This window comes from Heterocephalus glaber, unplaced genomic scaffold (genome assembly GCF_053883595.1).
Source record: "Heterocephalus glaber isolate CG9 unplaced genomic scaffold, H.glaber_assembly_v1.0 deba00001688, whole genome shotgun sequence".
NCBI lineage: Eukaryota > Metazoa > Chordata > Mammalia > Rodentia > Bathyergidae > Heterocephalus > Heterocephalus glaber.
The window spans coordinates 7553770-7575939 of record NW_028258413.1 but is presented as its reverse complement, the minus strand read 5'-3'; the positions used below and the strand labels follow the sequence as shown (position 1 = coordinate 7575939).

Below are 22170 nucleotides of genomic sequence, written 5' to 3'. Positions count from 1 at the left end.
ACCTCACCTAAGCTACCCCAATGCTCCAGGACCGACCCATGGGCACAGGCTCTACGGGCAGGAGTGTGGCAACGAGAGTCTAACACGAGACAGAGCAGGAACGCTCTGCTCCTGAGTGAGTGAGCAGGAGTCCAGCTCTCAGGGACAGTGACATAACATCATGCTGCAGCAAGTACTGGTGAGGACAGTAACTGCGAGGGATCTAATAACTGTCTGCTTATGAGCAGGAGGCCTGTGTCCCCAAGAAAGCAGCCTGTCTTCTAGCAATGCGGAGGGCTTCAGGGGCAGAGTGAAGACTTCCCCTGGGTAAAAGCGGCCACACCAAGCGCCGCACCCGGGGAAGCGGGCTTGCCATGGAGCCAGCAGCTGGCCAGGCACCAGGGTGGCTGTGGGCCGACGACTCAGGACAGCTGCCAGTGTCACCTGTATTCCAGGCAACTGGTGGTCTTACCTGGGCAAAGGCCTAGGCTCGAGTTGTCAAAGTAGTGAGCTGGACGCGGGGCTGGGAAGGATTTGGAACGGGGGTCAAAAAACCGCGACCTGGGTGAGTCCAGGGGTGCAGGGTCCTGCAGGTTCCGCTCCCTGCACTGGGCAGGGGCGCTGGGCCTCCGTGTGGTGCCGGTTCTGGGCGCCCGAACAGGTGACTTGGGCAAAGCCTCACAGCTTACTTCCTGGGGAGCCTCCCGCTTGCGGGCTCTCTCCTTCCAGGCCTTGAGCTCGCTGCAGAGCTGTTGGTTATTGCTTGAGTGCAAGGAAACAAAAGCTAGTCAGATGCACGTCAGGAAGTCTGCTGCTCTATCACACTGACACTGCAGGCTCACGGTCTGGTTCTTATTACTTCTTTTGCTTTTTGAGACAGCTTGCAGTTCTGGACGGGTTAGGGTTTGAACTAGTGATCTTCCTGTCTCAGCCTCCTGAGGGCTGGGATTGCAGGTGTGCGCCACCATGCCCGGCCAGCCTAATGCTGTGTCTGTGTAAATCGAAGAGCTGAAGTAAAACTCTGTCATCATGGAATTTTGGAAAAACTTTAAAATGCAACATTAGGTTTTCACACGAATCAGCATCACCCAGGGAGGCTTATCTATGGCTATCGCGCTGCAAGCCCTCGCTAAGCAGCCTTCTGACTTGCTGGCGAGCCTTTATTAAAAGCGACTCTCTCAGCAGCCCAGTTCCTACCATCCTCCGGATCTACTCTGATGGCTTAGCCCGTGATCTGCGCCTCCCGCCCTGGGCTGCGTCCTCTCTCGTGCTTCTGAAGGTTCTGCTTTTGTTCAGAGCCCTCTCGGGGAGCGCTGTGCGTCTGTGAGATAATTTAAGGCCTACTTTCTCCAGAGGTCTCAGCAGCTTGCCAGCACTGGACTCTAATTTTCCCAGAAGAAGAAGCTGGACAGAGAACTCCATTCACAAACTCACAGTGAGAGGCTGCACTGCCGGCCCTCAGGGCTCTGCCTCCCACAGGTGGAGGGCTGACCACCACCCACCGAAGAGTCCTGTGCCCTCACCTCAGCAGCTCGCCCTTCTGCTGCACCAGCTGCTCGTTCTGCTGCTTCAGCTTCGCCAGCTCCTTCTCCAGCCGCAGGTACTCGCTCTTCAGGATGAGCGCTTTCGTGCTCTGCACAATGCCGCTACCCCCACCGCAGGTCAGGGGCTTCTGGGGAGGCTGCGGGTCACCAGGCTCCACAATCACTGTGAGCAAACAGCCCGGCCGGGGCGGTGACTTCACTCATCTTCTGGGTACTATGGCAACCGCACTCCACCCCTTCCCGGAAGTTACCCTGTTCTGAGGTCTCTGGAGCCTCCTCAGCTGACTCCACTGAATCCCTTTGGGGATGGCAGCCCCCAGCTGTGCTGCCCTCTGTGTCCCCTGGGGCTGGTGGGGACCATCCTGTGGGGGCACCCGAGGGCTCCACCTACACTTGCTGACCGGAGGGCACCCAGCAAGTGCCCCACACAGGGTGGAGACAGCGGACAGCCACTCTCAGAGCCTGGCACCACCCCACACGGGACAACTCAGGGTGGCCCCTGGGCAGCGACACTGGGCTGCTTTGCTTCCTGATGGCCCACTGCACACAAACCAGGTTCCATGCACAGAATTACTGGAAACATTATATACAATTACCTTCAGGCCGTGTGAATGAGGGGTCTAAGAAACATAAATCCACAACTCTGTGTTTAGACTTAGGCTTCAGCCTGTCATCTGGTCATGTCTATGAAATATTTCAGAATGTGGAAAAATCCTAAACCCTAAGCACCTCTGATAAAGGAATCCCAGCCTGCATAAACCTGACAGTCACCCAGGAATCAAGACTAATGTGCTGGCCCTGTGCAGTGGAGCGTCATCACCTCTCTTTCCCCACAGAGCCAAGAGCGCTGCCGTCCTACGAGGACACCCAGAAAGTTCAAGCTACGGACGGTGCTTGGCACCAGCTCAACGTTTACAGTGGGGAAGGATCTTCAGTAATAGGAAAACAGTAAAGATCTGGTAACAACACAAAGGTGAAATCCATAGTTTTCAAAACTACGCTGGGGAGGAAGACGGAAAGGATCTGAAAATGCCTGCTTTGTGTACTTACTTGAGGTGTCTTGGGCTTGCTGAGTTCTTCTCAGATTTTCTCTCAACAGCCGTATTACTTCTCTCTGATGGTCTACAGTGGCTTTTGCAGAAATAATTCTGATGAGAAGAATAGTGAAAATGTGTAAAAGCCCAGCAACTACTGTCGGCAGGCACTTCCTGCCCCGACGCGCTGTACGGACAGCACCACGAGCAGTGGGAGGCCAGCCTGAGAGCTGCTCGGAAATGTCAGCTCCTGCACACTCAGGAGGGCATCACACTGGAAGTATTCTGTTTGGTTGTAGGACAGTCCGGTTTTCTTAATAGCGAGAAACCAATGTTTAAAAACCTTGAAATTATTGTTTGCCCTCCCACCGTTGGGCTCATGAGGATACAGTAGTCCTTCCTCTGGAAGTACCACAGCAGGGCCCTGACTCAGAGGCAGAAAGAGCAGCTCTCACTGGACTGCGGACCTGTCAGAACCTCGATGTTGAACTTCTCAGCCTCCAGAACTATTTGTGTAGAACGCTGAGGAGCAGAGGCGCCCCCAGCACCAAGGAGGTGAACATTCTGGGCTGCCATACCACCGCCCACAGCACAAAGGGGCAGAGCAGCCCCCAATGCGACTGCCGAACCGCCACCCCCAGTGCAGAGGACGTGAACCTTCCTGGCCACCATACCACGATACCCAGCAGGTGCCAGCAGCAACCCCCGTTCAAATGAGAAGACACATAAACAAGTCTCAAAACCAGACTTCCAGGGCCGGGGATTTAGCTCGGTGGTTTAGCTGCCTGCCTCGCAAGGTCCTGAGTTCGATCCCAGGTACCAAAAATACCCAAACCAAACTTCCAGATCACCTAAAGCAACCCCAAAGGGAAACGAGATGGAACAATCTGATACTCAACCACCTGGACTCCCTGAACTGGCAACAAAAGAAGATCTAGAAAAAATGAAATCAGAAATAATTTCTCAGATAACAGCAGAGATTGTGACCATAGTGCAAGACATGATTAATAAATCTGGAGAGGTCACACATAAAAAAATAGAGGAGCTGAGGAACATGATGGAACCCCAACATAGGAAACAAATGGAATCCATAAAACAGACACAAACAGATTTCTAGGAGATTAAAAATACCACTGAAAGTTTATACAGCAGAACGAGCCAATGTGAGGACAGAACTTCAGGTATAGAAGATAAGATTACAATTAGTGCCTAGGAAAAGAAAAATTTCTTTAAAGGGACCATGAGACATCAATCCAGCAGCTGCTAGATGATGCAAAAAAGAATAACATAAGACTGATTGGAGTCAATGAAGAAACAGGAGAGAGGGTAGATGACATAAAAAAACTCTTCACAGAAGTGATGGCAGAAAACTTCCCAAGCAGGGGAAAAGAACTTGACATACAGATAAGCGAGGCATATAGGACTCCAACTAGCCTTGATCAAAAAAACATCTACACATAGGCATATAATTGTTAAGATTCCAGAAACACAACAGAAGAACAAAGTTCAACAAGCAGTTAGAGAAAAGAAATAAATCACATACAAAGGAAAGCCCATCAGAATCACAGCAGACTTCTCAACACAAACCCTCAAGGCAAGAGGAGCTTGGAGTGATGTATTTCAAGCCCTAAAGGAAACAGCCTCCAACTCAGATTGATGCACCCTGCAAAGCTATCTTTCAAAATTGATGGAGAAATCAGATACTTTCATGACAAAGAGCACCTTAGGAACTTCATGAATACCAAACCGGCACTCCAAAAAATTTCAGACAATATCCTAGGAAAAGACAAAGAGGATCACAGCCCCAGGAAGCCCAGCAGAATGAATCCGTCCACCATGACAAGAAATTAAACCCAAAGGGGGAGAATCCAACAAAAAGAAAAAGGAATGACAATAATAAGTCAGTACATATCAGTTATAACCATCAATGTTAATGGTCTCAATTCACCAATCAAAAGAAATAGACTGGCAGAATGGGTCAAGAAGCAAGATCCAACAATATGCTACATACAATATGCTCAAAGACTGAAAGTTAAAGGGTGGAAAATAACACTCCCTGTGACAGGAACCCTGAAAAAAGCAGGAGTAGTCATCCTATTTGCAGATCAAGTGGATTTCAAACCAACACTGATTAAGAGAGACAAAGAAGGACACTACATTCTTGTAAAGGGAACAATCCAACAGGAAGAGATGACAATCATAAACATATATGCATCAAACACTAGTGCGCCCAACTATATAAAACAAATACTAACGGACATGAAAAATCAAATAAGCAGTAATACAATAGTAGTGGGGGACCTCAATACCCCGCTGTCACAAATAGATAGATCAACTAGACAAAAAATAAGCAATGAAATACTTGAACTCAATCAAACTCTTGAACAAATGAACTTAACAGATATTTACAGAGTGTTCCACCCCACAAAATCAGAATACCCATTCTTCTCAGCTGCACATGGGTCATTCTCCAAAAGAGACCACATACTCGCTCATAGAACATGTTTAAGTAAGTGCAAAGGAATTGAAGTTATCCCCTGTATATTATCAGACCATAGTGCGATGAAACTGGAGATCAATAGCAAAAGAAAAATGCAAGAATTTCATAAACATGTGGAAATTGAACAACACACTTCTGAATAACCAATGGGTCACAGAGGAAATTAAAGACGAAATCAGACAGTTCCTATAATTAAATGATAATGACATTACAACATATCGGAATCTATGGGACACAATGAAAGCAGTTTTACGAGGGAAATTCAAGCAGTGAATACTGATATTAGGAAAACAGAGCAAGCCCAATTAAACAATCTGATGCTGAACCTCAAGCTTATAGAAAATGAAAAGCAGGACAACCCCAAAGCTCATACAAGGGAGGAAATTATAAAGATCAGAGGAGAAATCAAGGCAATGGAGACTAAGAGAATGATACAAAAAAATCAATGATGCCAAGAGTTGGCTCTTTGAAAGAATAAACAAAATTGACAAACCCTTGGCCAACCTTATCAGAAAAAGGAAAGAAAAGGTCCAAATCCATGCAATTAGGAATGAAAAGGATGAAATTACAACAGACCCAGCAGAAATCCAGAGGATCATCAATACCTACTTCGAGAAACTATACGCCAATAAGAAGGAAAACACAAGAAATGGACAGATTCCTAGATAAGTATGAATTACCAAAGTTGAACAAAGACCTAAAAATTCTAAACAAGCCAATATCAATCAATGAAATTGAAAGTGTAATTAAAACCTTACCAACTAAGAAAAGCCTGGGTCCTGGTGGCTTCACTGTTGAATTCTACAAGAAATTTAGAGAGGAACTAGTGCCGCTTCAATGAAACTGAAAGGGAAGCAATACTCAAAAGGGAAGCAATTCATTCCTGGAAGCAAGCATCACCTTGATCCCCAAAGCAGAGAAAGACCCAACTGAAAAAGAGAACTATAGGCCAATCTCACTAGTGAACACAGATGCAAAAATTCTTAATAAGATACTGGCAAACAGAATGCAGAAGATCATCAAGAAGATCATACACCCTGACCAAGTGGGATTCATCCCAGGGATGCAGGGATGGTTCAACATACACAAATCAATAAATGTAATACGCTATATCAATAGAGCCAAAGACAAAAACCATATGATCATCTCAATAGATACAGAAAAAGCATTTGACAAAGTCCAACACCTATTTATAAAAACCCTACAAAAAACCCTACCTCAATCCGATAAAAGCCATCTATGAAAAACCAACAGCCAATATCATACTAAATGGTCATAAACTGAAATCCTTCACACTAAAATCAGAAACAAGACAAGGATGTCCATTATCACCACTCCTGTTCAATATAGTTTTGGAAACATTAGCCACAGCAATTAGACAAGAGAAAGTAATAAAAGGAATAAAGATAGGAAATGAAGAAGTCAAATTGTCATTATTTGCAGATGACATGATACTCTATATAGAAGACCCCAAGAACTCCACCAAAAGTCTTCTAGACTTAATAACCAAATTCAGTAGAGTATCTGGATACAAGGTTAACACACAAAAATCAACAGCTTTCCTCTACATGAACAACAGACTGACTGAGACAGAAATAGAGGAAACAATTCCTTTCACAATAGCATCCAAAAAACTGAAATACTTAGGAATCAACCTAACAAAAGAAATCAAAGACCTCTTCTCTGAAAACTATGGCACTCTGAATACAAAGAGAGATTGAAGATGAGATCAGAAAATGAAAAGACATCCCTTGCTCCTGGATAGGAAGAATCAACATAGTGAAAATGGCCATACTTCCAAAACTGCTGGATTCAATGGAATCCTAATTAAAATCCCAGCAACAAACTTCATGGACCTTGAGAAAACAATCCAAAAATTCATTTGGAACAAGAGACCTAGAATAGCAAAAGCAATTCTAGGCAGCACAGATATGGCAGGGGATATTACAACCCTCAACTTGAAACTATAGTATAAAGCTACTGTGATAAAAACAGCATGGTACTGGCAAACAAACAGACCTGAAGACCAGTGGAACAGATTAGAAGATGCAGAAACAACTCCAGACACACTCAGCCACCTCATCTTTGACAAAGGAGACAAATACCCTCACTGGAGGAAAGATAACCTCTTTAAGAAATGGTGCTGGAGGCTGGGGATTTAGCTCAGTAGTTTCGCTGTGTACTGTGCAAGTGCAAGGACCCAAGTTCGATCCCTGGAACCAAAAAAAAAAAAAGAAAGAAATGGTGCTGGAAAAATTGGGTTTCAACTTGCCAAAGATTAAAACTAGATCTAGATCTCTCACCATGCACTAAACTAAAATCGAAATGGATTAAAGATCTAAATATCAAAACAGAAACGCTGAACTGGCTGGAACAGAGGTTAAGTAGAACTCTTGAAGACACTGGTGTACAAAAAGATTTTATGAACAAAACCTCAGTTGCCCATGAACTAGCACAAACAATCAACAAGTGGGATCTCTTCTTATTAAAAAGCTTCTGCACAGCAAGAGAAACCACCAGCAGTGTGAAGAGATAGCCCACAACGTGGGAAAATATTTTCAATTGCTGTTCTTCAGACAAAGGTCTACTATCTTGAATCTATAAAGAACTTAAAAAAATCAGACCTCCCAAATTTAAAGACCCAATCCAAAAATGGGCATCTAAAATGAACAGACATTTCTCAGACAAGGAAGAAATAGCAAATAAGTACATGAAAAAGTGTTCAACATCACTGGTCATTCGAGAGATGCAAATGAAAACAATGCTGAGATTCCACCTCACTCCAGAAAGAATGGCTGCTAGCATGAAATCAACCAATAACAAATGCTGGCAGGGCTGTGGGGAAAGAGGAACCCTGCTCCACTGTTGGTGGGAGTGTCGACTGGTGCAAGCACTGTGGAAATCAGTATGGAGATACCTAGGATTGGAAGTCCCATTTGACCCAGCTATTCCCCTGCTGGGTATCTTCCCCAAAGAATTAAAATAACCATATCACAGTGATATATGTGCACCCATGTTCATAGAAGCACAGTTTGTAATAGCTAAAACTTGGAAGCAGCCCAGTTGCCCATCAACTTGAGACTGGATAAAGAAAATGTGTTTTTTTAATAAAATGGAGTACTACTCAGCCATAAAAAATGAGAAATTAGAGATATTTATAGCTAAATGGATGCACATTGAGGCGATACTCTTAAGTGAAATAAACAAGACACACATGTGTAAATACCCAGTAGTTTCTCTGGTGTGAAAAACTGAAAATGTAAATAAGGTCTAAAAGATATAATAGATAATGTGAAATAGGAAGAAAAGGGGCAAAGAGGAAGGGGAAGTGGGAGGGATATGGGAAAGGAAAGAAGGAATGGAATTAATATGAGAAAATGAAGAAATGGAAACAAAGCCTTTGTAAATAGGGAAGGATGGAGGGGTTGAAGGGAGGGCAGGGGAATGGGGAAAAAATAAGAACCAAGAGAAATTATGTAAAGGTGCAAATTTCCAATGAAGAATGTCATTATATTGTATACCTAAAATGCACCAATAAAATTAATTAAAACAAAATTGGAAGTCCAATAGCTTTTAATTGGATATTGAACACATTTATATTAGAGGTTCTATAAAACAAACACAACTGGGCTGTTTCCAGGAAGCAACCTGAAGGCACAGTGAGCAGAACATGAGAAGAACAGCTCCCCTTCCATGCTGTCAGGAAAGCAAACTCTGAGGGCAGTGGGGTCCAAGGAGAAGTGGTCAAGGTCAAATTCGCTGTCCCCCATGGAAGAGTTCACGAATGGTTGGTTTAAACCTTAATCAGCACTGATAAAAGCTATGAAAGCATCTAGGTGTGGTGGTGAATACCTGTAGTCCCAGCTACTTAGGAGGCTGAGGCAGGAGAATCTCAAGTTTGAGGCCAGCCTGGGTACCATAGTGAAGCTCTCAAAGTAAGAATTAAAAGGGGCCAGGGATGTAGCTCAGTAGTAGAGCTCTTGCCTAGCACAGGTGAGGTGCTGGGTCCAATCCCCACTACTGCAAACAAAACCACCCCCCAAACACTATGCAAATATCTGCTGAGTATCCTAGAATTACAAACGTTTTCTAACTGGGAACTTGGCAGGGTAGGTTCCCTGAAACAGTAAGCTCTATCAAGGAAGCCTGCTCAGAAGCGTGAGGACTCAGTGCTACCTTCGGGAGAACTGGACATCATCAGCAGACACTTCCTCAAGATTAAGAAGTATGAGAAGTACCAGGCACCAGGAGACCTCTTCAGGAATACTGAAGGAACCCAGAGCTCTCCTTTAGTTGACTGATGAGGGCCCAGGGTGAGCAGCCTGGCTAAGGCGAAGTGTTAATGCAAGGCGCACTCCCCTAACTCAGTCTTCCCACTGCCTGTTGGAAATCCTTCCACTGTGTCACAGCACAAAGAACTCTGGACCCGCTCTAACACAGAACGGTGAATAGGTGCATCACTAAGGAGAGGATGTGCTCTGGGCCCTGGTGCCTTTAGGCCAAGAAGCATTATCTGTATGCAGATGCACACCAAAGAGCGTGAAGTGAGGAGCGCAGAGACTGTGGTCAGCATGTGCTCCAGGAACACAAGTGTGCGTCCCCACACTCCGAGTGCTATGCAAAGGCCACTTCTAAGTTACTGGTATAGGAATGGACAGACGTACTCCTTCTCAAATTCCTTGGCAGTCTGCATCTTCTCCAGGTCTGATCTCACCAGCTTCGTCTTGAGATCTTCAATTTCTTCCTTATACGGCTTTGCTCCTAAAGCAACTTCGTCCTAATTTGTATGGAGAAGAGTAGAATGATGAGCCTCAATTTCTCTAGTTTTAAAGAGTCATCTGCTGCCTTTGCTGTAATGGGAATGTTTCAAAACAGCAAACTACAAAGCCCTAACTTGGTATTTAATGTGAAGTATATATTTTTTTGGTACCGGAGATCGAACTCGGGACCTTGCACTTGCAAGGCAGGCAGTGAAACCAGAGCTAAATCCCTGGCCCTATGCCAATCTTTTTAACAGTTCTCTAGTTCTGCCTTTCCTAAAATGTCACATATTGGGAAATGTATAGTATGTAGCCTTTTCAGAATGGCCTCTTTCACTTAGCAATATGCTTTATGATTCTCCACACATTTTCATGGCTTGATAGCTCATTTCTATTAAGTGCTGTATGATATGATATTCTACTGCATGGATGTACCCCAGATCACTTATCCATTCTATTTTAATTTCAATAATGAATTTTGACATTGTAGGAATTTTAGGAAGTTGTGGTGAGAGAGAAGGTCATGGTAGTAAATTATTTGTCAAACTTTACAGCTTGCAAAAAACAACTTTTATTTATAAAATGAAGTTACCTGAAGTGCTTGGATCATTGCATTTGTTTTTTCAAGGAATTTATTTGATTCATTAACTTTGGCTTGAAGTTTCGCATTTACGTCACTGGACATTTCGAGTTCTTTCTGGATCCTTCTAATCTCGTCTTCCTTACACACAGCACTTTCTTTAGCTTTGTGCAGGGAACTTTCCAGATCCTGAATTTTCTGTTAGAGGAAGCACATATCCGTGAGGCACATGTTGAAAACAGAAGCACAGTACACCGAGCTGAGACACAGGACCATCTCTACGAGGTGCTGACAGGGACAGATAATTAGGATCAGATATCAATCTACAGTCATGTTATTTCTTTCAGCTAGCAGATTTTTGGGTGGAAAAAATGCCAACATTTGACATAACCTGCCAGCAAATTCTTAAATGATACAGAGAAGAAGAGCCTAGCGGTCACCTTGTGTACCTGTTAGCACAGCGCTTAGCGTACTACATGGGCACTTACATTTGAAATGAACGCTGTTCATTGTACATTCATTAACTGGTTCCCTGCAGTAATACATGTAACATATCTTCCCCCTTTTTTCATTAGTTTTGAAATTAAAAAATGCAAACGTGGAAAACTTCAAAGGCATAAATGAAGTCTCCCACCTGAGACCCCCAGAGGCCCCGAAGCAGGGACTACCAAACCCTCTCCAGGGTGCCCTTCCCACGACCCCAGTGGGTACTAAGCACATGGCACAAGGCTCTTTCTGCTATCAACATGTGCAGATCTCGCATATTTCTTGTTTTCATGGATACAAATCTCATTTTATGCAATTAACATTTACGTTATTCCCAGGTTTTTGCACGTATGTATCAACTTTGGATAAACTTGAATAACTGACTTTTTTCATGTTTACAGTATTATTCACACGCACATACTTTTCACTTTTTTGTGTTGGCCCACCTAGAATTTGTTTTTGTGTAGAGACAGGAAGCCAGCCTTGCCTTTCTCCAGGTAGCTCACCTGCTGTTTCAAATCACGTATTAAGACGCCGCTCTTTCCCCAGGTGGCAGCGACTGACCCTACAGGAAGGCCCTCAGCGGCGTGCAGCTTTGCACTGCACTCTGCCCACTGCTCACTCTCCCTGTGGGCTCCCGCAGGCTTGGAGCACTGGGCAGTCACGGCATCGTGCGCTGTGGCCTGCTGGGTGTTTCTTGGGGGCAGTGAGGCTGGAATTTCCCCTGCTTCCGTGTATTACTGCTCTGGAAGACCAACTTCATCTTTGCCCTGTGTCACCCTATCAGCTGACGGGATTATACACCGACCTGCACATCAAAACACAGGACTCGGGATATCCCAGTCTTTGCTGGTAGCTAATGACTAAACTTGTGGTTGGTTTTACTACCAGTTATTTGTTTTGGTAAAAATGCACGATATCAGTGGCAGCGAACCTGTGGCACGCGTCAGAGCGGGCTGTTTGTTATCTCTGAAAGGTCTAAAAGGCTCACCATCCCTGAACTTTACCTTACTCTTGGGTCCCTACGCAGCCGTTTTGGGTGCTAACAACAGGGCAGCACGCTGGGTTATGTCTGCCAGCTTCCACGAGAGGGAAGCCAATGATGTGATCGGATTATTTACACAGTACATGGATTCTTACAAGTCAAACCGTGAAACAGTCTTGCTATAGGTTCAGCCTCCTACATTTTTATTGTGACTGTAATATAACCAATATTAAAGGCACTGAGGAAAGTCAGATAAGCTAAATCGCTATTTTTCTTCCAGTTAATGTTTGTTTTGCATAGAGATTACATTTTAATAGAAAGCCACATGACTTAGGAAATTTATAATGAAAGTCGGTAATACCTACGGAGTAAAAACCTGCATTGGATGAATCTGGTATTCAAATTAAGGTATAATTTACTTGTTTTATAACCCAAAAGATCTTGGATACAGGCTATCTTTATAATTAGTTTTGGTGAATTATATGTAAAAACCCAGCGAATCTTACACACACATACACACACGCGTGCTCACACACCGCTCAGTACACACTTTTGCTCTGGGCTGTGCCCCGAAGAGCCGCACCTGTGTAGCCAGCTGTGCAGCTCCTGGGGGCACCTGAGGACTCTCGCTGGCCAGGAGGGTCACCGAGGCAGGGTCACCGTGGGCCGACAACAGGGAGGCGGCCAGCACCTGGCAGTCTCTGAGCAGCGCTCTGCTCTCCTCCCGCGCCGACTCCAGGTCCTGCTCCCACTCTCTGCACCTGGCAGCGCTTCTCTCCTCAAACTCCGTGGACTCATTTATTATGGCCTAGAGAACGGCAAGCACCACTGTGGCATGAGAAGACACCAGGATTCTAGGACACCGGAGACGCTGAGGTTCGCTATTTAGCACACCCTGGAACAGTGCTCCTGGGGGTTTGCCTGCCCCCCGCACTTCCAGGCCTTCTCTACTGACCACGGGAAAGAGCAGAGCAAGGCTGGGCAGGGCTCGCTCATCTGCAGACAGTGACAGGATGGCACTGCCACTTGAAGAGTGGCTGCACAGGCTGGCCTTGAACTTGTAATTCTCCTGCCTCCCCCCCAGTACTAGGACTACAGGTGTGTGCGACTCCATCTGGCTCAGTGGATTTTCAGTTAATTTGTTCCTTCTGGCATCCTGGACTCTCCTTGCTCTGGTCTTCTGACCTTACACTGCAAAGTTATCAATTCCTATTTGCAGGGTGCTGAAGAGGCCACATATCCAGGCTGAGCCACGTGGAGAGATCCCTACTTTCTAACCTAACCACAGCTGCACCTCAATATTACAAGAACAGCACACAACAGTACACAGGTTACCTTATTCAAATGCTGGTTTGTGCCTTTCTCTGTTGCCTGTGGACTGTTTTCTGAAAGAGCCAATTATCGTTTCCTAAGCTGACTATTCTACAGATGGGATGAGCTACTCCCTGGAAAATGCTTTTTTTTTTTTAAATCTAAAAAGCATTAGTCCTTATTTCAGTATGATTTGTTCACAGATGAAATTCAAGTGTCAGAAGAGAGATCCTCAAACACATGGAATGAAGCCCATCTGGAGGCTATGGGTTGGCCCAGCCCCCTCTGCTCTGTGACTCTCGGAAGCAGCTGTGACACTGTATCTTAGCGGGCACATGTGGGAGGTATTGTGTTAGAAGGAGAATAAACACACTGATTCACGAAAAGCAAAGCAAGTTACAAACTCATCTTGAGCAATGCTGCTTTTCAGGAATCAAGTCATTTGGGCCAATCACCTTGGGAAGAGTAATAAAAATTTCAACTTTGCAGCCTGACATCAGGAGCTGCAGAACAGCTCTGTGTAGGTCCATGGGAGCGGTCAGAGCACAGACAGATCCCCTCACTGGCTCATCTCTGACACACTGTGGAAGAGGAAGTGTTTCAGCAACATCCCTACCAAGCTGCACACCCGCAAGCAAAGGGGCAACAGCAGACACAGACTGCATGGCCTCCACAAACAGAGCAGAGCAGCACAGTGACATGCAGCTTAAAACGGACCCCAGGGTTCACTTCAAGGTGAAAACCAGTAACACCCCTGGGCAGGTGACAGAGCAGGAGCCCAGGTGACCTTGGCTGACTGATTTTCAGACACAACAAGGCAGGAACTAGGAAAGACGTATCGCCAAGGGCCTTTCTTCACCCAAAAGTCTGCAGTGAAAGACTGCAGTGAGATTGGGAGGACAAGCCACAGACTGAGAGTGTGTGTATTCGCAGAAGATGGGTCTTATAAAGGGCTGCTATCCAAAAACACCCACCAAGGGTGTCACCCTTACAGCTCAGATTTATATACACTACCTAATTACCTTACGGAAGCATGATATGCCTCAGGAAGAGTGTTTTACAAACTCAGTGTTTCTCATAAAGCATATATAAATAAATTAAGGATATGTAAAATCTAGCCATTCTAGAAACAAGACAGAAAAATCAAAGCAAAGGACAGTGAGGGTGAGATAGCATAAAACATTCATACTCACAGTTATTTTGTTATTATAGAAGTTATTCACTTGACCAATGCTTTCGTTTTCTTTCTGGATGCCATTTTTAAGCTTTTCTATGTCAAAATGAGTACTCAGCCACTCTTCCAAAAACCGAGTCATTTCTTTCCGATTTCTCAGTATTTGTTGAAATTCAATCTTTATGCTGGAGAACTCATTTTCTGACAGGTCTTTGAGAATTTCCTGTGAGAAAAATAGGCATTGAACTGCCTCACCACCAGGAAAGTTTGAATCCAAATATCAGATGAAATATAAAGCATCATAAATATAAAAAGGGAAATACCCATCGGACTCTCATTCTTAATAATTTAAAGCAAACTAGGAAACATAATCCCAGTTTAAAACTTCTGTCATCTGCATAACAACATTTTGGCACTCTGCTATGTGACAGAGGCACATCTCAATTCTCCCTGTTAGAACTGGAATCTCAGTGACATGCCCATCAGTGACACGCTGTGACCGACTGTCCCCATGCATCAAGGGTCCACAATGCCACTTTTCTGTGCACATAGCCGTGCATGGAGCTGCGAATCCCGGAGCTGCTGCAATAAAAGGGTTTCTGACTCCCACGACACGTGGAACAGGTTTTTCTTTTTTGGTATCAGGGGTTGAACTCAGGTCCTTGCACTTGCAGGGCAGGTGGCAGAACCACTGAGCCAAATCCCCGGCCATGTGGGATTTGGTTTTAGAAGGCATCTAATGTTTTTGAGTGCTTTATGTAGTCTACACAGTAGTCTTCTGTCAGAAGAATGAGTGGCAAAAATTTCGGAAACTTATTTTGGGATTCCACAAACCCCTACTTGCTAATGTTCCGCCCGCTCTTCTGTGTCTACAGCAGCCAGAAAGGAAGCTGGCCCATCACGGGCCATCTCTGTCTGACCAGCTGTCAGCCTGCAGCCCATTTTCATTTCCATGGCTTCACACGCATGGAAAGGAGGCTTCCTATGTGATGGAAAGGATTAAAATGCAATTGAGTCCATTTGAAATAAATCGTACCTCAGTATGTAGATCCATAAGCCGGTGCAGCCTGTGGAGCCTGGACTCTGTGCGCGGCCCGTCGAATGCCCGCTGGAGCCTGTCACGCAGCTCACCCTGCTTTTCCACTTCGCCCACGAGAGCCATTTCCAGCTTGTTGATGGATTCGTGCTGCTCTTCCTTTATCTTTGTCACATGGCTTAACACATACTTGCAGAAAAATGAAACATTGGAAAATGAACTTTCATCTGTGGTTGCTTTGTGGCTAAACAGCCTCGTCCTGCTGCCTTCAAGCTGCAGATCACTCAGTTCCCAGGCAGACACTGGAGACGCGAGTCCAACAGCCTCTCCTGCCCACGAGTGAGCATCTGTGGGAGGGTTATCGGAATCCAAGAGGCAAGCAGGGAGGGTGGGAACCTGGCAGCCACCCAAGTCACACCTGCACCCTTCGGGGACATCTTCCTCCCCCAGGATGTGCTCTGTCCCGCCCGGACTGTAGGGAAAGCTCTGCCTGCTTCTCTCCTGCCTGACTCCCCGAGCTCGCCCTCTGGGCTCTTCTGAGTTCCATCCCCCCCGCCCCCCGGCCCTCTGCCACCTTCCACATGACTGCCCTTCCTCGCACACGCTGCGTTATCTGTCACCATCACTGTCGCTGAGCCCCAAATCTCAGTCCTGACCTTTCTCCCGCCAAACCTGACTCAAGCCGAATGCCCAGTTGGCCGCTCGTATTCAACATCTCATCATGGGTATTTCAGCCTCGGACACCTCACGCTGCCACCTGGACCCCTGCCTCACCCTGCTGCTGGTTAACGGTACCCACCATCCCCAAACCTGGCTAGTGACAGATCCTGGCACTCAACTCAAACTTGCCTGCCTTACCTCCACGATCACCCACATGAACCTAGCACTCGAAGCTGCTGTTTCTTCACCATCTTCTCCTCTCGGTCCCTGGGAAACCTGCCCTGTAGCACAGCTGGTTTCGTACTGCACCTGCCTGTCTCATTCTGCAGTGAAGTACCCCGCGGTAACCGCTTTCTGCTACTGCCACTTAAGACGCCTGCCCTGGGCTCTCCGTCATCCGCAGACTCAACCCCACCTGTGCCGCCTGAGCCCCGCCTCCACTCGACACGTGGCCTGCCACACCACTGCACACACTGGTGTCCTTGCATGTGTTCCCTGGTTACCCCCCCCCCCCCCACAGTGTGACATGTCTGGGACGTGACCCAGATCCGTCTCTGGAGCACCTTGACCTGGGGTCTAGGCCTCTGGGCAGAGCCTGGGTTTGCTGAGTGAATGGGTACTGGGTGAGAATCCTGCATGCACATAGTGTTCTGGGACCCACACATGCTTTCTGTTTGTGGTAAGGATTCTAAACAGCAAATCACAAATTCCTGAGAGTACCTCAACGCACTGAGAGTTGTGCCTGCAGTCTATGGTCACATTTATGTGGATAGCCCTAAAAAATGGTGGTACCTTAAGTTTCCTCATGACTCTGTGGAATTCCATGGAGCACCTCTGGCTGGCAGTGAGAAGTCTCTGAACCTGTTTGCTCTGTGGGTGTTGGGGAGAGAGGTTCGCTTTTACTCTTGTTGAAAGCTCTTTCTGGGTTTCAATTTCCTTCTCCAAGTCAAGAGACAATCTATTCAAGCTTTCATAGTGATTATCCAGCTCCGAGTAGCTCTTCAGAAGCTCCTGAAGGAAAATTAAACTTCACTCAATTCAACATAAGTAGCTCTACTGCTAACACTGTGACATAACTTATATTTTAACACTTTTTGTAGCAAAGACATAAAGACCTTTATGCTAAAAAAAAGAAACCTATTGGTTTAGGATTATAGATAATATAACATTATTGTGGGAACTAAAACAATATGCTAGACACAGTATTGTCATCATTTTTTAAAGGGTACTGTGGATTAAACCTAGGACCTCAGGCATGCTCGGAGATGTTCTCACCACTGAGCCACACCTGCAGCCCCACAGTATTCTGATGTATTTTTTTCTCGTCATTTGCACCTTCCTGATCTGAATGCGAGTCAGCCAAGTTGAAGAGAAACCCGAGTGAACGTGAGCTGCGTCTGCTGTAGCTCAAGGCTGAGTGTGGGCTAAGGGTTCCGACAGCAGCGTGAGTTAGCAGAGGCCACCTGCCCACCCCGCTGCCTTGGGAAAGCCACCTGGACATTTTTGCCATCTGCCTGACTGTTTGCTAACCTTCACTGGAGTGGGGGCTCAGTTCCAGCCTGGTCCCTTCGGACATGGGAAGTCACTGGGCCTTTTGCTCAATGACATGACCGCTCGGTAACTGTCACGGTTTTCTAGGGGATCAGATGAAATATACAGACTACATGTGTCTGCATGTGTAACCGACAAAATAGATGCAGATGTTATAACCTGAAGGAAATGAAATTGTATTTGTACAAATGTTTATATATACAACTTTTAAACAGAATTCTGGTTGTCACTTTGCCAGCTGTGCCACTGTGGGCAATGCTAAGCTTCCTCTCTTGCCTTGGTTTCCTTCCCAAGGGCAGCAACACAGCCTCTCTCCGGAGGGATGGTCCTGAGAGCCAGGGCAGCACTCGGGGCACTCAATGGCGGAGGCCAGGCAGGCAGCAGCTCCCAGGCAGTGGGGACGCGTCCAGGCCAAGCACTGCAGTCACCTCGCAGTGCCACACTTAACTCCGGGGAGGAAGCTCACAGTAATGAGCCCCACGAAAGAAAAGCCGCTGTGCGTTGGTCTGGTTGCTGGGGAGGAGACCCCTACTATCACAGGGGTTGGAGTGTGAATCACATTACGACACTGAGCAGTGATTGCTGTCAAGAACGTGACAAATGATATAAAATGTGTCCTCGGAGAGCCCGTGTTTCACTGGCCTTCCGTCCATGCATATGCAGAATCCAAACCCTACCTACTACTTCCACCACTCCCCTTGTGGACCCAGCTCCAGCACCTCTGCCCGGACCACTGCACTCGGTCCTTCAGATGGTCTTCCTGCTTCCGGGCTATTCCATCACAGCAGCGCATGTCCCCTGGCCCCAAGTCAGCTCACGGCCTCCTGGGGTCAACGCTCTCACCCAGAGGAAACCCCGAGTCCTGTCAGGCTCTGACCGCCTCCCCTCCTTGTGCTCCTCGAGCCACAGGGGCTGCCCAGAGCCAGCTGTGCCGCCCGCTGGTCCCCACTCCACACGGCTCTTCCCCCAGACAGGACAGCTGTGTGGCGCGACCCTCTGGCCTTTCGCACGTGTGCTCTGCTGTCCCCCGTGCAGGAGGCCTTCACAGCTGTGTGCTCCCCTGCTGTGTACGCGTGTGCACACCCCTCATACATGGCAACACTTGGGACACACTGCACTCTGCCCCACAGAGGTCCCCGTGGGGCCTGCGGGGTGACAGGAACACTTACTCCTATCCGGAGGCCCTTCTCCTTCAGGCTTCTGGCGAGAGGCTGCTCGCCACCACATGGCGACCTCCTTCCAGAGTTCCTGGCCTCCCTGTGGGGCTGATGGTCCTGGGCAGAGGAAGGAACACGCTCAGCCATGCTCACACACTCATGTCAGACGCAGTAGCAGAAGTGTTACACTTTAGATGAGTGACAGTGTGTCCATGTCTCAGGGAGTGCCCACTACTCACTGAGGAAGTGGAAACCACATTATTTTTGGGGACAGAAGTCCCCAGCTTTCGGGGTCAGAACTTAGTCTCCACGGTTGCAAATTAAGTTTTGATTTATTTGTCTCCTGCTCTCCCAGACCTCTGCGGTACAATTATTCCTGCCAGGTGATACCTAGCAAAATCTCCTGCTCTGGCCGGTGTCCCAAGACCTGGTGATGCATTCTTCCTGGCACCTTGCAACAGAAAATGTCTTCTTCACATCCTCCATTTCTCTATAGACCTTCTTTTTTAAAGTAGGAAAAATTTATTCTTTTTTTGTACCAGGGATTGAACTTGGGACCTTGTGCTTGCCAGGCAGGCAGTGGAACCACTGAGCTAAATCCCTGGCCCACATCCTGCATTTCTGATTAACAAGTAGAAAACAGACAGAAAGCCCACTTTCTCCCCCTTGGTGAACGTATCCACTCTGGTACCTGGAAGAATGACCAACCCTTAATAAACAGTTGTGAAATTAAATTCCTTTATCAATTTAGTTAGGGTCCACATAAGGATGATTGTCAAATATTCCATGTTTTGTTGAAACTGTAAATAATACTGTTTCCTACATTATTAAATTATGGAAATGAAAATGTTTTTTAATTGCTTTGTTTCAATTGCTTCTTCTTAAGAGGATTCGATTAGGTTTTCTAAGCTACATCATTCTGATTCCCCATAAAGTCACGCTAGAAAAACTTCTATATTCCTCTTGCCTTTTCGATTCCAACTGCTCTAGCAGTAAGAGCCATTTCTAGAACTCTATCAAGAGAGGTATACAAATGAGGGCTTTAATCCTTGACGACAAATCTAATCTTTTAATATCTCATGTATAGTAATGCTATTTCTTGTTTTAAAAAATTTTAGAAATTATATTAAGAAATGATATCAAGGAAAATGTCTGCTTTATTTATTACATGTCTTTCTTTCTTTTTTTTTTTTTTTTTTGGTACCAGGGATTGAACTCAGGTCCTTGCATTTGCGTGGCAGGTGACAGAACCACTGAGCTAAATCCCCGGCAACATGTCTTTCTTAAAAATGAAAAATTAAGTGGCATTTTCTGGAAATTTTTTTGGCTTCTTTAAAAAAATGCATTTGCTATTTATGTAAAAATTATAGTAAATTTTCCCATTAACCCTTACTGCTCATAGAAATTTTCAGAAAACAACAACAAAACACCCTATATTGGTTCTTTTTTCAAAATTCTTACAGACAGTTCACAGTGAGGGGAGGCTCTGATCCCGCTCAAGCTACCACTTTCCCCACGGCTTCTCTGAACTGACCTCCATCCCTTTCGAGAGCCTCCTTCATCCTCCTGAGCTCTCGGCTCTCCTTAGCTACCATCCTGATTTCTTCTAGGTTTTCCTGAAGTTTCTTAGTCAAGTGGAAGTTATCCACATCCATATGTGGCATAGGTACACTTTGGGCCTCAAACAGCTGCCTCAACTGTTCCATTTCATTCAATTTTTTGACTCTTATCAACATCTTCTTTTACTTTAAGAAGCTGATGCTCTTTTTGCTGAAGTTCTTGGATCTTGAGATAATTACAAAACAAGTTAGAATGCACATGAAGGAAAGCAGTGTGTGTTACATATGTACACATGCACAGGCTGAGTGTCCCTCATTTGAAATGAGTGTTTTGTTTTGGAGGTATTTGATTTGGGAATATCTGCAGATTTTACTGGTTGAGAGCCCCTAATCCAAAAATCTGAAATCTAAAATACTCTGAAATCTCAAAGTTTCTGAACCTTAAGTTGGTGCTCAAAAAGTTATGGATTTCAGAACATTTTATCTTTTGTATTTTTGGATTAGGGACACTCAATCTGTATTCACAGCTACATAGCTATCTCCTTTCCCATTCCACCAATAATTCTGAGTATAGTTAACCCCCAAATAAGAAGAAAACCACACATACCTTCTCCTGTAATTCATCTTTTGATTGATCTAAAGCCTTCTGAATATTTGAAATCTGCGCTGTCTTTTCTGAGACCCTCTCTCTGAATTTCTCAATAGTTTCTTGTTGTTCTTTCAAATGCTGATGAGCAGTTTTTAGTTCCTGTTGTGTTTCCAGACCCTTTATTAGAAGAAATAGAGAAGTGCGGGATAGAAAGCAACCCTGGCTGTTCTGAAGACTGGTTTCAAACACCTGAAAACTGCATGGTCAGTTAGAAAGCACCATGGCCTGACGGCAGCAGCCTGAGCAGCCCCAGCCTGTCCTGGCCCTCCCTGGCCCTGCAGCTTCCTTTCCTGGCACCTGCCCCTTCCCGGAAACTGGCCCAGACTCTGGCTTCCGGTTCCACCCCGCAGGGAACGCCAGGTAGCCTGGGCCCTCTTGCCGGACACGTGGGTGGTTTCTAGACTTGGGTCACCTCAACCACCCACAGGGGCACTGCTGTCAGAAGGACGCACCCCTGGAAGAGGGGCTGGTGCCCCAAAGGTGCTGTGGTAACCCGGGCTTCCCGCCCTCAGGGGCCCCTGCTTGCTGGTCGGAGGACACTGGCTGGGCATTGAGGCGGTGCACAACTCACTCTGGCCGCGGCCTCCCGCAGCTCCTCCCTGAGCCGGTCTCGCTCCAGCATGAGTGCCTCCTCCATGCTCCTCAGACCATCTCTTTCTTTTGCCACAGATTTCATTTTTTCCAGGTTTTCATGAAGTTTCTGAGCCAAATTTAAATTCTCCATTTCCATTTTACTTAGCATTAAGCTCTGGTCCTTGAGCTGTTTCTGTGTCTCACCGACGTCTTCTTTTAATTTAACAAGGAGATGTTCATTCGCCTTCAGTTCTCCAATCTTAAGATAATGATAAAATAGCATGTTAGGATACAACCTTTTTTAAAGAGAAAGTTAAAGAACAGTTTCTAAACTAAGACTGTAGTCTTCCCTGGCAGGGCCTGATGGTGCACTCTGGGAAGCTGAAGCAGGAGGGTGGGAATTTCAAGCCCTGTCTCAAAAAATAAGGGTTGCAGACGCACCTCAGTGCAAAGGTTCTGGGTTCAATCCCCAGTGCCACCAAGAGTATTCCTCTCATGTTATTCTCACTGATTCACACAACTTTCTTTTGAAGTAAAATGTAGAGAACACTGATCTTAGGTGTGCAGTTCAATTATTTCTGAGATGTGTAGAGCTGTAAAACTATCTCCCAGGTCAGAGCAGGACATCCGAG

At 46.0% G+C, this 22170-nt stretch overlaps 1 protein-coding gene across 5 annotated transcripts in view; it reads right to left on the bottom strand.

The window, feature by feature from the left end:
- The window catches only part of Cenpe (centromere protein E), a 55939-nt gene that overhangs the window by 800 nt on the left and 32969 nt on the right, over window positions 1-22170 (bottom strand). For all 5 annotated transcript variants that reach the window (XM_021245423.2, XM_013066079.3, XM_021245417.2 and 2 more), the window contains 12 exons: window positions 21537-21797; window positions 20924-21082; window positions 18770-18874; window positions 16842-17060; window positions 15390-15578; window positions 14373-14576; window positions 12452-12676; window positions 10410-10595; window positions 9722-9834; window positions 2574-2671; window positions 1503-1686; window positions 452-741 (listed from right to left, as the gene is read on the bottom strand). In XM_021245423.2, the coding sequence (XP_021101082.2) occupies window positions 452-741; window positions 1503-1686; window positions 2574-2671; window positions 9722-9834; window positions 10410-10595; window positions 12452-12676; window positions 14373-14576; window positions 15390-15578; window positions 16842-17060; window positions 18770-18874; window positions 20924-21082; window positions 21537-21797 (2233 nt within the window). The remainder of the gene's footprint in view (window positions 1-451; window positions 742-1502; window positions 1687-2573; window positions 2672-9721; window positions 9835-10409; window positions 10596-12451; window positions 12677-14372; window positions 14577-15389; window positions 15579-16841; window positions 17061-18769; window positions 18875-20923; window positions 21083-21536; window positions 21798-22170) is intronic.